This window comes from Papio anubis, chromosome 2 (genome assembly GCF_008728515.1).
Source record: "Papio anubis isolate 15944 chromosome 2, Panubis1.0, whole genome shotgun sequence".
Taxonomy (NCBI): Eukaryota; Metazoa; Chordata; class Mammalia; order Primates; family Cercopithecidae; genus Papio; species Papio anubis.
This window is the reverse complement of record NC_044977.1, coordinates 105,548,745-105,564,280: the sequence shown is the minus strand read 5'-3', so window position 1 is coordinate 105,564,280 and position 15,536 is coordinate 105,548,745. Positions and strand designations below refer to the sequence as shown.

Sequence of the window (15,536 nt, the reverse complement as noted above, 5' to 3'; positions counted from 1 at the left end):
AAACACCTGGTTTTTACTTGAATATATGTGATATGGTTTTGGCTCTTAATCCCCATCAAAACTTCATTTTGAATTGCAATCCCCACATATCAGGGAAAGATCTGGCGGGAGGTGACTGGATCATACCAATGGTTTGCCCTATGCTGTTGTTCTGTGAGGGAATTCTCAGGAGATCTAGTGGTTTATAAGTGGCAGTCTCCCCTGCACTCACGCCTCTCTCCTGCCACCTTGTGAAGAAGGTACTTGCTTCTCCTTTGCCTTCCGCCATGATTGTAAGTTTCCCCAGGCTTCCCCAGCCATGTGGAACTGGCAGTCAATTAAACCTCCCTCCTTTACAAATTACCCAATCTTGGGTATGTCTTTATAGCAATGTGAAAATGGACTAATACAAAAATACGGTTGCCCAAAATAAAGACTACATTTTCCAGCCTGCTTTACAGTAAGGTCCGCACAAGGAACTAAGTTCTAGCCAATGGGATGGAAGCATATTTGGTATGTGCAACTTTTGGGAAGAGTTCTGAAAGATTTGGGTATGCTTTTCCCTTTTTCTTTCCTCCCTACTCCTGGCACCAATGATGGTTAGATCAGGAGCAGCCAGCTTGGATCAGGAGACGGAAGCTATGTATTGAGGATGGTAGAGCAAGAGATAGACAGAATAAATAATTGAGGCCCTTGTTGATTGTGGAGCAGCTGTATCATTCCAGGACACTGCCACGAGAGAAACTAGCTTTTTATTGTCTAATTTACTATTATCTTGAGTATTCTGTCAGTGACAGCCAAGCATAATCTTAGATAAGAGATAAAGGCAAGATCGTGGAAAGATAGGGCATGTAGCAGATTTTGCCAAGTTTTAGTATATGAGGAAGTAATCCACAAAAGAGATAGCTAAAACCAAGACTGAATGAGTCTACCAATGGAAAAGAGAGCTGAGGGCAGATCCTCTGGATATATCTTCATTTAAGAAGTGGGAGAAGCTCAGCAGCGTGATTCAGCAAGTGAGCTCAAAGTCACAAAGACCAAGAGAGAAAATTTGTGAAGAAGGAGGGGATTAATAAGTACCAAGCAACCGAAGAGAATCTAGGGCAAGTGGTGAGGAACTGCTTAAAAGAAAAATCACAGAACCAGATTCCAATCAGTTTTGCCTTGGAATTCCAAGTATTCTGGGTAAAATCTCTGTTCTTTAGTATACAGGGTTAAAAATAAATTTTAAAACAAAACAAACAACAACAAACTTCTGTAAAGGCCATATTGTTAAGACCAATAACTATGAGCTAAAAACCCAAGCAATAAAAAGGATACTTGCCCTTGTATATAATGGTTCCCTTTCACCTAATTACTTTTCACCTCTTAACCTAGATGAAATCAGACAAAACCTCTTGCCTTCAGCTGGTTAATTAGAAGCCAAATCTGATCACGAAAAGCAAATTCAGAACCATTATATAATAAAAAAATCCAAAAGGCACACATTTCCTTCTGAATAAACAATGCCTACAAAACTAGCCAAAATTAACTCAATCAGTGCCACTGAGGAGAAGAAACCAGCTTTTCCTATTTCAACCAATCTTCCTTTTTTATTTATGCTCATAATTTTGCAAATATCAAAAACAGGAAAAAAATGAAAATAGCTATAACAGATACACACTTTACTAGATTCAGGCTGACAGAGAGAGTCACAGCAATGTAAAGGCCGCAGAGGTTACGAAATTATTTTTCCTGTTAATACTGTCAGGCATAAGGAAATAGAATCTGGAGTAGAGACAGCATTTCATGACTACTGACCAAAACTCTTCAACTTCTTTAACTATAGGAGGTCTTTCTTTTTTTTTCAGACAGTTTTTTTTTTTTTAACCAAACGTCATCCAATCAAGTTTGTGGCTTGTGACCAGGATTTTTTCAAAGGAAAAGAAGAGAAAAAAGACTATATCAAACAATACACCAAGTAAGGATAGGTTTTGTTTTAGAAAACTGTTTTCAGTTACGTGTTTGTATGTAAGTGTATCTTGAATTGCTATGTAAAAACGTGAGCTTTCTTAGTCTGTGGATTACAGTAAAGCAATAGTGTGAAAGCCATTGTTCTGGGAGACAGGCCTATTAATCAGGCCTGTCCTACGCTTATAAAGGGGGCTGGTGTTTATCTGAATGGAAGCAAACATGGCTGCTAAACTAGCAATGAAGGATTTAAACTATTTGTTTTGGGGAAAAAATTTACATATATGTGTGTGTGTACGTGTGTGTGTTACACTCAAGTAAGAATCTCTCAATCAGCTAGGAAGATACAACTTCCCATATAAAATTAGAAATAGGAAGGGGAAAAGGAAGAAAGGGAGGAAAGAAAGAAAAGTGTAATAAAAAAAATTGAGAAATCTGTTAAACTTGAGGAACTCCTAGGATGTACATTTCTACCTAAAAAAAGTTCAGAAGACAGACGAAAAAGGGCAGAGAAGTACTTATTCCCAAGTGGAGAATATCTTCTTGATGAAACTGAAGTGGGTCCTGAGTAGCAGGGCCTGTTGTCAGGGGCTTGAATAGGTCTTCTGACTAATAGGAATGATAACTAACATCTATTAAATGCCACTTTATAATTTCCAGCTGATTTAAACTTCACAACTTTATGAGGTAGGCCCTAACATTTCTCCTGCAAAGGGGCTGGGGGTGGCACAGGCAGTTGCATGGGTGGGCAGGGAGAGCAGGTTAAATTCCAGAAACATTTAAAACAGTTGTCAGAGGCTGGGCACGTGGCTCACGCCTGTAATCCCAGCACTTTGGGAGGCCGAGGTGGGTGGATCACGAGGTCAGGAGATTGAGACCATCCTGGCCAACATGGTGAAACCCTGTCTCTACTAAAATACAAAAAATTAGCTGGGTCTGGTGGTGCACACCTGTAGGCCCAGCTACTCAGTACGCTGAGGCAGGGGAATCACTTGAACCTGGGAGGCAGAGGTTGCAGTGAGCCGAGATCACGCCACTGCACTCCAGCCTGGTGACAGAGCAAGACTCCGTCCAAAACAAACAAACAAACTAAAAAAAAAAACAAAAAACGAACAGTTGTCAGAAAACATTCCTAGTCATGGGTATTAGAGTATGGAACTTTTCCCCCTAAGGTCCTAGTATCTAGCAATTCTAATCAGTATATAGACCAGTCCAAAATGGACAAGTAATCAAATTACTTACATTTTTCTTTGTCAAAACCAACATAACAGATATTTTGCTTTTTATTCTGGGAATGGCAAGTTAGTAGACATGTCATCCTTATGTGATTTTAGTCCTGCATTTTTTTGGCATTATTAAATGTAGTAATTCACATTGAATTAATATTAATACTAATGATAAATCAAATCTGATGACAGTAGGATTTTTAAATTGTATTAAAATTAGCAGGTCTTCTCATTTCAGTCTCTTTGCTTCAGCAGTATGTGATAAGAATTTTGACTAAAGACCTTTCTCTCTATGCTTTATATATTCTTGGTAAATTATGATTTCCACTAATCTTATTCCCTGTGGATAGGTAATTCTTTTTCAAGGCTGATGTATAACTACTTTTTTAAAGAGATGTAGAATGACCAAACCGAATAACTTCATTACTTTTCAAAAAAGCAACATTGATCTCACTTTTCAATGTTTTAAGTGCACCACACAAGGCAAATACTTCCCAGTGAGAAAAAGAAGACAAGGTGCAGTTTTTCAGAAAATGCTATTACATAGGCTTAGTCTGATGTGAGTCTTCCTCGGAAGCACCAAAGTCCTGAGGTTCAAACAAATCAGGAGAAATAATTTTGCGTTTCTGGACCAGGGCACAATTCTGCTTTAATCACTGCGCTGGCATTAGTGGGACTTTTATTATTATTTTTAAATGTTATACCGTTTTACTGCCCTATTCCTAAAGCCTTTAGCCAAACATTGTAAGGGCAGCCTGGACTCAAAGTTGGGGAGTGAGGTTGGATCAAAGTTCAACATCGAACTAAGTTAAGACCTTTGGATTAGAAAGTCGACCTGCAAAGCCAAAGTTGCAAGTAAGCAGGAGGACTCTGCATGAAGAAACAGGTCGAGGCCAACTCCCTGAGTGCTGATCTGTCTCAGCCTCAGTTTCTTTATCAGCAAAACGGGGACGAGAGTTCTCTACGAAGATTAACCAAGCTAATCTAGGTTAAAAAAAAAAAAAGAAAGAAAGAAAAGAAAAGAAAGAAAAAGAAAAAGAAAAAAAAGGGCTCCTGGCATGTACCAGTTGCTCAACTCTGAGTGTCCTTCTCGGTTTAAACCAGCGGGGGAGAGTCAAAGCCTCCGGAGCCGGAGGGCGGGTAAGGCCCGCACGGTCCCCGGGCTGGAGGCGCCCGAGCACGTTACCTGATCGCGTTGACCGGCGGGTTTCGGAGGCGGATCAGCGCCAAGGCGTTGTGCAGCCGCGTATACTCGGCCATGTTTCTTCTATCACCGAGGGCACCTCTGCCTCTCGCCGCCAGGCAAAGCCACTTTTCCGGGCGCGCCCGGCCGCCCCCAGAGGAGGGACGCCGACTGGGCCAATGCGAGCCGGGGCGCCGCCTCCCGCCGCTCCTCTTTCCACCCAGCCCTCCTCTCCAGAGACCCCACCCCGCGCTCTCCAGACGCTTGTCGCTTTCTCTTTATTGACTCCCAAGCTGCTCCCACCACAAGGTACAGCAAGGAGAATGATGGAAACAGTTGTAATTGCCGGCAAGTGGAAGTTTGCAACCCCTTGGCCCATAGGGGCTGGCTACTGAGGACAAGTTCTGAGTTCGCTGAGTCGGGCAAGCTGTCCGCATCGCGGTATTCATCTTCATGATCTTTCTGAACCAGGGACAGATACCTGGGGCCCTGACAGTTATGTGATATTGATACACATCTGGAACACATAAAATACACATTGTTCATTTCACCTAAATGAGTAGGGTACTAATGAAACAGCCTTTGCAAAAATTCTAACACTGAGAAAATTATGGCAGTGAAAGAGATCTGATTTAACCAACTCCATCTTGCCTTTAGCTGCCCTTAATTATTCCTGAGCTCAGGCCAAGTTAACTTTGGGAGACATTTAGTTTATAGTTTAAATGATAATAGCTATTACCCGAAACTCGACTGCCTCTGTAAAGCTAACTGAGAGACCACCAGGCTAGGAGGATAGAGGAGTGTGAATTCTGTCTGCTAAGGTGTAGACAGAGACCATTGCCAGCCATTACTCCGGAGGCCACCAAACAGACAACCCCCATTTACTCCTGCAGATAACATCGCTATTGTAGAACCTAAGTTTGGCCTTTTGAGGCATTTTTTCAGGATTTTTGCATGCCTGACACTGATGGCTCCACCTGGACCAGTCCACCTCTCCTGTGGCCCCACCCATAAGCAACTCAGCACAAGAGGATAACTTCAACCCCCTATGATTTCATTTCCAACCCAATCAGTCAGCACTTTCCATACTGTAGCCCCTGCCCACCAAACTACCTTTGAAAAACCCCTAACCTACTAGCCTTCGATGAGATTGATTTGAGTAATAACTCCATCTCCCATGTGGCGTGGCCAGCCTCACATCAATTAAATTCTTTCCTTACTGCAATACTGTAGACTTCCTGAATTGATTTTGTTTGTGCAGCAGGCAGGAAGAACTCATCCAGTGATTAACATCAACTAAATACTTATATAACATTGTTACTAGAGGAGGGTCTGGACTGCAAGTTGTCCAGGTTCTTGGTGTTTTGAACAAAGAATTGAACAAAACACACAAACAAAGCAAGGAAAAAACAAAGCAACAGAAGCGTATATTTATTGAAAATGAAAAGACACTCCACAGGGTGGGAGTGGGCTGAAGAAAGAGGTTCAAGGGACCTTGTTACAGAATTTTCTGGGGTTTCAATACCCTCTAGAGGTTTCCCATTAGTTACTGGGTGTACGCCCTATGTAAATGAAGAGGACCAAGTAAAGTTTCAAAGTCATTTACTCAGTGTACACCCTATGTAAATGAAGAGAACATTTCCTGTCATAGCTGAAGTGTTTCCATCATTTGATTTAGTTCTAGGAAGTCTTTATGTTCCCTGCCTCCAGGCCATATTCTCCTGCCTCAACATCACTTTTTTTTTTTTTTTTTTTTGAGACAGAGTCTCGCTCTGTCACCCAGCCTGGAGTACAGTGGTACGATCTTGGCTCACCGCAAGCTCCGCCTCCCAGATTCATGCCATTCTCCTGCGTCAACCTCCCGAGTAGCTGGGACTACAGGCGCCTGCCACCATGCGTGGCTACTTTTTGTATTTTTCGTAGAGATGGGGTTTCACCGTGTTAGCCAGGATGGTCTTGATCTCCTGACCTTGTGATCCGCCCGCCTCAGCCTCCCAAAGTGCTGGGATTACAGGTGTAAGCCACCGCACCTGGCCCTCAACATCATTTTTATTTGTCTTACAATCACATGCAACTAGTGAAACTGTTACGGGTGGAGGGTGTCCAGGTTCTTGGCGTTTTGACCAAAGAATTGAAAATGCAAAAACACAGCCGGGCGCGGTGGCTCAAGCCTGTAATCCCAGCACTTTGGGAGGCCGAGACGGGCGGATCACGAGGTCAGGAGATCGAGACCATCCTGGCTAACACGGTGAAACCCCGTCTCTACCAAAAACTACAAAAAACTAGCCGGGCGAGGTGGCGGGCGCCTGTAGTCCCAGCTACTCGGGAGGCTGAGGCAGGAGAATGGCGTGAACCCGGGAGGCAGAGCTTGCAGTGAGCTGAGATCCGGCCACTGCACTCCAGCCCGGGCAACAGAGCGAGACTCCGTCTCAAAAAAAAAAAAAAAAGAAAATGCAAAAACAAAACAAGAAAAGAATGAAGTAACAAAAGCGGAGATTTATTGAAAATGAAAACACACTCCACAGGGAGGGAGCAGGCCTGAGCAAGTGGCTCAGTGGCCCAGTTACAGAATTTTCTGGGATTTCAATACCCCCTAGAATTTTCCATTAGTTACTTGGTGTATGCCCTATGTAAATAAAGGATGATGGTTGGATGTGGTGGCTCACACCTGTAATCCCACCACTTTGGGAGGCCAATGTGGGCAGATCACGAGTTCAGGAGTTTGAGACCAGCCTGACCAACATGGTGAAACCCCATCTCTAATAAAAATACAAAAATTAGCCCGGCATGGTGGCACGTGCCTGTAATTCTAGCTACTCAGGAGGCTGAGGCAAGAGAATCACTTGAACCCAGGAGGGGGAGGTTGCGGTAAGCTGAGATCGTACCACTGCTCTCCAGCCTGACAACAGAGCAAGACTCCATCTCAAAAAAACAAAAAAGGAAAAAAGAAAAAGAAAAGAAAACGACAGTTTAAATGTTTAAATGGCCCATCAGGTAGCCAAATATACCTGAAGCTTTGATTGTAAACCGAACATTGATTATAAACTATTTTAGCAATTTATAAGTCGGCACACCAATATATATTTAATCTGGATCATTTTGTCTTTTCCATGATGAGTCATGGAATGCAGAAACTTTAATAACAAAAGCTTTAAGGACTCAGGAAGAACAAGGTGGCCATCTTGGTTCTCCATGAGTCCATACTTAACACTAGACTTATGTCCTCTTGAATACCAGTTGTTTCTCCAATTTAGGTGCATAGCACTGATAACTAATGGGTTTTCATAGCTAATTTGACTTAGACCATGGAGTTCAAATGACTTTAAACAGTGATAGTTAAAAACACTATTGACAAGGAGATTTGGTTTTCTGTGGTCTACAATAACATAATAATTATGATTGATAGCATACACTCACACATATTAGAATTTTAGAAATTCCATACAATTTTGGAACATATATTAATATCATTTACTAACATATAAACTGAAGATTAAACATTATTTTTTATTTTCACAATGCTTCCCATGTAACTAAACATATCAAATAATCCTGTTTATCTCTCTTTTGGATGGTTCACGGGCCTGATGTAGTATCTCAAAATTTGAGGTCAGAAAAGACAATTTTGAAGCTGCAATTTGATTTTGGGAAGCTTGTTAAATGTTTATAAAAATTTACATTTCCATGCCTTCTTATAATCTTTTACCATTCATTCAACCAGTTTGTACAGAGAGGGGCCAGAAGTCCAACTGGTAAGAAATTCTTACCCTATTGCTGGCATGTCAGGTTTCTGAGTAGTCTCTCTGTGAGCAGCCCTAGTGACCCTGCTCAACTGTATGCAAACAAACACATTGTCATGAATTAAGAATATTCACAAATAATTCACAAATTTTGAAGACATTGGGCAGAGAGAGAGAAATATGACTCAAGTTCTATTTACAAAAGTATACAGTTAAAGTATCAGGAAGCCTAATATCCAAAAGTTAGTTTAAGGTTAAAAAGCTTACTGTGCTCTGGCCAGGTGCAGTAGCTCATGCCTGTAATCCCAGCACTTTGGGAGGCCAAGGCGGGTGGATCACGAGGTCAGGAGATCGAGACCATCCTGGCTAACATGGTGAAACCCCGTCTCTACTAAAAATACAAAAAAATTAGCTGGGTGTGGTGGTGGGCGCCTGTCGTCCCAGCTACTCAGGAGGCTGAGGCAGGAGAATGGTGTGAACCTGGGAGGTGGAGCTTGCAGTGAGCTGAGATTGAGCCACTGCACTCCAGCCTGGGCAACAGAGGGAGACTCCATCTCAAAAAAAAAAAAAAAAAAAAAAGCTTAATGTGCTCTGTCAATTCCTGTGGGTTCGACAAAGGTAGCCTAGGAATTGCAGATAAATGGAACAAATGATGACTTGGTAGAAATGCATAGAAAATAAAATAACTATTCACAAAACCAAATAAAAGCCTTCCACTAGAAACTTAAAAAACAAACAAAAAAATGGTTTTATAAATATGTGACCACAAGCAAAGTCCAGAGGAGAATAAACAGCAAACAAATGAAAATTAGAAGCAAAAACAAACAAACAGGAACCCAACCCTAAATTTTTCCTACTCAATCTACCCTGGAGGCTATAGTGTTACTCAGGGTCTCCAAACACCCACATAATGAATATTTTATTCCTGATACACAATTCAATATCCTTAAGTCCACCAATATCACCATACATCCTGTACAATCAAGAAATTCACTCTAGGCACATGACCAATAAGTACTCCAGTTCCAGCACTATCCATGCAAAACAGTAAACGATGTGAAGCAATGCATGCATGTACGTGAAACTTAGCTCCATACTTAACCGGCTTCATACTTAAGTATATTAAAAAATATACTTATATTTCTTATTTTACTTTAATTAAGACTAAGAGCTCCAACTATGAAATGTTAATTAGCCAAATTTCTCCAATTTTCTATTAGGTTTTAAGGAGTATTTTATTATGTAAACTTTTTTTTTTCACATCTCTCTCCCCTACTTACTGGTTCCTTACTACATTGTTTCATAAATAACCTTTTCTTTTTTTTTTAATTATACCTTAAGTTTTAGGGTACATGTGCACAATGTGCAGATTTGTTACATAGGTATACATGTGCCATGTTGGTTTGCTGCACCCATCAACTCATCATTTACATTAGGTATATCTCCTAATGCTATCCCTCCCCCAGCCCATCACCCACCGACAGGCCTCATTGTGTGATGTTCCCCTCCCTGTGCCCATGTGTTCTCGTTGTTCAACTCCCACCTATGAGTGAGAATATGCGGTGTTTAGTTTTGTGTCCTTGTGATAGTTTGCTTAGAATGATGGTTTCCAGTTTCATCAATGTCCCTGCAAAGGACACGAACTCATCTTTTTTATGGCTGCATAGTATTCCATGGTGTATATGTGCCACATTTTCTTAATCCAGTCTATCATTGATGGACATTTGGGTTGGTTCCAAGTCTCTGCTATTGTGAATAGTCCTGTAATAAGCATATGTGTGCATGTGTCTTTACAGTAGCATAATTAATAATCCTTTGGGTATATACGCAGTAATGGGATTGCTGGGTCAAATGGTATTTCTAGTTCTAGATCCTTGAGGAATTGCCACACTGTCTTCCACAATGGTTGAACTAATTTACACTCCCACCAACAGTGTAAAAGCGTTCCTATTTCTTCACATCCTCTCCAGCATCTGTTGTTTCCTGACTTTTTAATGATCACCATTCTAACTGGCATGAGATGGTATCTAGTTGTGGTTTTGATTTGCATTTCTCTGATGACTAGTGATGAGCATTTTTTCATATGTCTGTTTGGCTGCATAAATGTCTTCTTTTGAGAACTGTCTGTTCCTATCCTTTACCCACTTTTTGATGGGGTGTTTTTTTCTTGTAAATTTGTTTCTTTGTAGATTCTGGATATTAGCCTTTTGTCACATGGGTGGATTACAAAGATTTTCTCCCATTCTGTAGGTTGCCTCTTCACTCTGATGATAGTTTATTTCACTGTGCAGAAGCTCTTTAGTTTAATTAGATCCCATGTGTCTATTTTGGCTTTTGTGCCATTGCTTTTGGTGTTTTAGTCATGAAGTCTTTGCCCATGCCTATGTTCTGAATGGTACTCTCTAGGTTTTCTTCTAGGGTTTTTATGGTGTTAGGTCCTACATTTAAGTCTTTAATCCATCTTGAGTTAATTTTTGTATACGATGTAAGGAAGGGATCCAGTTTCAGCTTTCTATATATGGCTAGCCAGTTTTCCCAGCATAATTTAATAGGAGATGCTTTCCCCATTGCTTGTTTTTGTCACGTTTGTCAAAAATCAGATGGTTGTAGATGTGTGGTGTTATTTCTGAGGTCTCTGTTCTGTTCCATTGGTCTATATATCTGTTTTGGTACCAGTACCATGCTGTTTTGGTTACTATAGCCTTGTAGTATAGTTTGAAATCAGGTAGCGTGATGCCTCCAGCTTTGTTCTTTTTGCTTAGGATTGTCTTTTAGATAACTTCTGAATTAGACAAAACTATTCTTTTTCTCATAAACAACACAACTTTTTCAGGCACATTTTGTATACAGAATTATGCGCTAACTAGAATTCTTATCCTTGGTAACTCAAAACTTTAATGAAATCCTAAAAAGCAGGAAATCCTGAACTATCAGATATGGACATTTATAGATAAGAACAATTACACAATTTCAGAAACTTACTTCCCCATATCACAAACCTTTCTTAATTGGAAATGACCCAGATATTCAATGAACATCCAAAATAATTTCAAGATTTTAATTTACATAAAAAGTTTCCCTAAAACATTTATTACATTCACTGTACTCAATTCATTCACTTTCCTTTTTTTTTTTTTTTTTTTTTTTGAGGTGGAGTCTCACTCTGTTGCCCAGGCTGGAATGCAGTTGTACGGCCTTGGCTCACTGCTACCTCCACCTCCCAGGATCGAGCAATTTTCCTGCCTCAGCCTCCCGAGTGGCTGGGGTTACAGGCGCCCGCCATCATGCCTGGCTAATTTTTGTATCTTTAGTAGACACGAGGTTTCGCTATGGCTGGTCTCAAACTCCTGACCTCAGGTGATCCGCCCACCTTGGCCTCCCAAATTGCTGGGATTACAGGTGTGAGCCACTGTGCCTGGCTAATTCTTTTACTTTTTTAACAGTTTATCTAGATTACTTCTGTAAACTGAGGTATTAGACATTATCATTTAAAGTTAGTTGTTTCCTTGTTAACCATGTTTTTAATAGCCAGTGAACATCAGGGGCTCACCCAAACCTAAGTAAGAGCCTCAAAGTTAAATACATTGGTATTTTTACCAGTAACTCAGAAGATTTAGCAAGCAATATTAAATTACTCTCATTTGTCAAAAAAAAAGCACTCAAACCCAGATCATTTTGTTTTGGCTGGGTTATAGTTTTATAACCTTCTATGCCAAACACTGACATCTCAAAGTGTCTAGCAAAGACAAACAAAATCCAGACCAACATGTATGCTGACAATTCTGAAGGCATACCTATTTTTATTTTATCAATAATTTTAAAACCAACTTGTTTAGCCACTTATAAAGTCACATGAATTTGAAATTGCTTAGATTTATTTACTTAATATATGAGTGCTCTTATAAGTCAGTTTTGTAGACACATCATATAACAATAAGTGTACATACAAATAACCACATCTAGACATGTATATACACATACACACACAAATATCCAATAGCTTGGAACCCTAGCCATGAGACAGCAATACAAGCTTGCCAGTTTTACTTTGTTTGCCCCAATAGGTAATACAATGCCGTGAACCAAAATTTCAGGTAAAGCAGTTTTCACAGCAGTTTGATATTTAAAGGCCAAACCTCCCCAGATTCCAAAGAACACGGGGGCCAAACAGCACCAAAGGAGAACTTCACATACTAACCAGTCCTGACCCTGCTTAGAACAGCAGCCCAAAAGCCTGGATACACGCAACTCCATTCCACTTTTCCATTCAACAGCAAACTCCAGATTCTAAACAATATTGGGGCCAAACAGTATTGCAACTGCCAGAGAAAATTCTAAGCAGGTAGTACTAGACCTCAGAACCTCTGCCGAGGGTGTTTCCTTTGGAGAGACTGAGGTCTGGAGGATCCCCCGCGTTACCCCCTTTGGGGTCCAATCTGAGTGTCAGACATCTTTGACCTTAGGTGGGCACAGGTGCCACTTTGCATGTTTTCCTTCCAGAGGCAATGCCCTACTCTGAGCTTTCCTTTGGTTCATGGGTATAAATCCCGACTTTTAGCATCCTTATAATTTGATAAGTCTGTGCTTTCCCATGCTTCCCATTCTACTAAAGTGATAGCCATGAAATGTAATGATAGGAACTGGAGGCTAGGTGAGTTTCTCTTGTCCTCAGCCGAGTAGGGTAAGGGAAGAATTTAGCATAAGAAAAAAAGGGTTGGCCAGGTGCGGTGGCTCACGTCTGTAATCCCAGCACTCTGGGAGGCCGAGGCAGGTGGATCATGAGGTCAGGAGTTCAAAACCAGCCTGGCCAACATGGTGAAACCCCGTCTCTATTAAAAATACAAAAATTAGGCAGGCGTGGTGGAGCGCACCTATAGTCCCAGCTACTCGGGAGGCTGAGGCAGGAGAATCACTTTAACCTGGAAGGTGGAGTTTGTGGTGAGCCAAAATCACGCCACTGCACTCCAACCTGAGTGACAGAACGAGACTTTGTCTCAAAAAATAAAAAGAAAAAAAGAAAAGAAGGTTTAAGTCACCTGAAACACGTGCAAGTTCACCCTGAGTTGCACCATACATAGTTAGCTATAATTTAAAGGGAATTATTTATAATAGTCTTTTAAGATTGGTCCCCTATATTAAAAGAAGATTTTCCTAAGGTATTGACTTGCTCTTACTGAAATTAGAAAAAAATTTACTTTCAATTTTATAATCTATTTCCTTTAGTTTTATTATTTTATTTATTTTTCTAGAGACAGAATATCACTTTGTTGCCCAGGATGGAGTGCAGTGGCACAGTCTTGGCTCACTGCAGCCTCTGCCTCCCAGGTTCAAGCAATTCTCCTGCCTCAGCCTCCCAAAGTACTGGGATTACAGGCGTGAGCCACCATGCCTGTAATTAAAATTAAAATTAAAAATTTTTAATGTTTAAAAAATTGTTATTTATTTATTTATTTTGAGATGGAGTCTCACTCTTGTTGCCTAGGCTGGAGTGCAGTGGCATGATCTCAGCTCACTGCATCCTCCACCTCCCAGGTTCAAGCGATTCTCCTGCCTCAGCCTACTAAGTAGCTGGGATTACAGGCAGGCGCTACCATGCCTGGCTACATTTTGTGTTTTTAGTAGAGATAGGGTTTTACCATGTTGGTCAGACTGGTCTTAAACTCCTGGCCTCAAGTGATCCCCCCGCCTCAGCCTCCTGTAGTGGGATTATAGGCATGAGCCACTGTGCCTGGCCTAATCTATTTCTTTCTTTCTTTCTTTTTTTTGAGATGGAGTTTCACTCTTGTTGCCCAGGCTGGAGTGCAATGGCGTGATCTCGGCTCACCACAACCTCCACCTCCCAGGTTCAAGCGATTCTCCTGCCTCAGCCTCCCAAGTAGCTGAGATTACAGGCATGCGCCACTACGCCCGGCTAATTTTGTATTTTTATTAGAGACGGGGTTTCTCCATGTTGATCAGGCTGATCTGGAACTCTTGACCTCAGCTGATCTGCCCGCCTCAACCTCCCAAAGTGCTGGGATTACAGGCGTGAGTCACTGCACCCGGCCCGCCTATTTCTTCTGAAAACTCAGAATCACATCTCAGAAGTTCAGCTTTTGCAAAGTCTTGGTGTTCTCAGCATTTTTTCTGCTTGAGAAGGCCTGAGATGATCTTTCCTTCAGCAACACTAGTTGCTGGGTTCCATGGTTCTCTTCCATGACCCACAGCTTCTAATAGAGCTATAACACTCACTGCATGGCCCAAGGTTCCATTCCTTGGAATCTGTGAGGAAAAGAACCTCAGGTGAGAGAACAAAAGGCTTGCTGCCATCTTGGGAGCGGCTGCCACCATCTTGGGAGCGGCCTGCCACCACCCTGGGAGTTCTTAGAACAACGACCCACCCTGTAACACTGGGAGGCAGAGGTTGCTGTGAGCCAAGATCATGCCATTGCACTCAGGCCTGGGCAACAACAGCGAAACTCCGTCTTTAAAAAAAAAAAAAAAAAAAAAACCATCTGAGATTTAAAAGGGTTAAGGTTTTTACATCCATTTAACTTTCTGTATTGCCTTTGAGGTCTTTTAATTATCACTTATCACTCTTGGTTAAATGTATGACTTATTTTACAATAACCTGTGATTCTGTTTTAATCAAATGTTTTGAGCCTGTTTACATCTTAAACAAATGTCCTCAAAATCAAAATCCTAAATTAAGTCTCTCAGTCTTATTACTGGGGCTTATTAAGGCTATACAAATTAATCACTGCAAGGTTGTAGAATCTTTCTACAGCTTCTAGTCAGAGCGTGAACTCCAGTATCACCACCTCAAGCCTGATAATTACATATACTCGAAGAAAACCATTAAAGGACTCCTTCTTGTCCCCTTAAAAGGGTCCTTATCAGGTGTTATTAACTAATCCTTGTGCTAAGTTACAGGGCTTTGACTCCTGGGTACACACATCTCATCTGAAGAAGACATGGAGTCCTGCCAGTATCTGACACCAAACCCAAGTTAACCAAAGCCTTGACTTTAGACCTGGGCAAAAGCAGCAATTAAAGTAAACTGCTTTTTTTTTTTTTTTTTGAGAGGAAGTCTCGCTCGCTCTGTTGCCCAGGCTGGAGTGCAATGGCTCAATCTCGGCTCATCGCAACCTCCGCCTCCCAGGTTCAAGCAATTCTCCTGCCTCAGCCTCCCAGGTAGCTGAGATTACAGGTGCTTGCCAGCACGCCCAGCTAATTTTTGTATTTCTAGTACAGATGGGGTTTCATCATGTTGTCCATGCTGGTCTCGAATTCTTGACCTCAGGTGATCCGCCCACCTCAGCCTCACAAAGTGCTGGGATTATAGGCCTGAGCCACCTCACCCAGCCATAAACTGCTTTTGTGAGACACAGAGACAGACCTGTATTCAAAACATTAAAATTCATTTAATACTTTTAGCTTTATCTGAAATTATATAATTTTTTCTATGCCTTGATACTA

At 41.3% G+C, this 15,536-nt stretch overlaps 1 protein-coding gene across 2 annotated transcripts in view; it reads right to left on the bottom strand.

Annotated features, from left to right (window-relative positions):
• The window catches only part of EHHADH (enoyl-CoA hydratase and 3-hydroxyacyl CoA dehydrogenase), an 84,244-nt gene extending 79,759 nt beyond the window's left edge, over positions 1-4,485 (bottom strand). The window contains exon 1 of one of the 2 annotated variants that reach the window (XM_003894722.5): positions 4,342-4,485. In XM_003894722.5, coding sequence (XP_003894771.3) covers positions 4,342-4,415 — 74 coding nt within the window. In that variant the 5' untranslated portion in view covers positions 4,416-4,485. The remainder of the gene's footprint in view (positions 1-4,341) is intronic. The other variant, XM_017955612.3, reaches the window with a different exon arrangement.
• Positions 4,486-15,536: the final 11,051 nt, after the last annotated feature.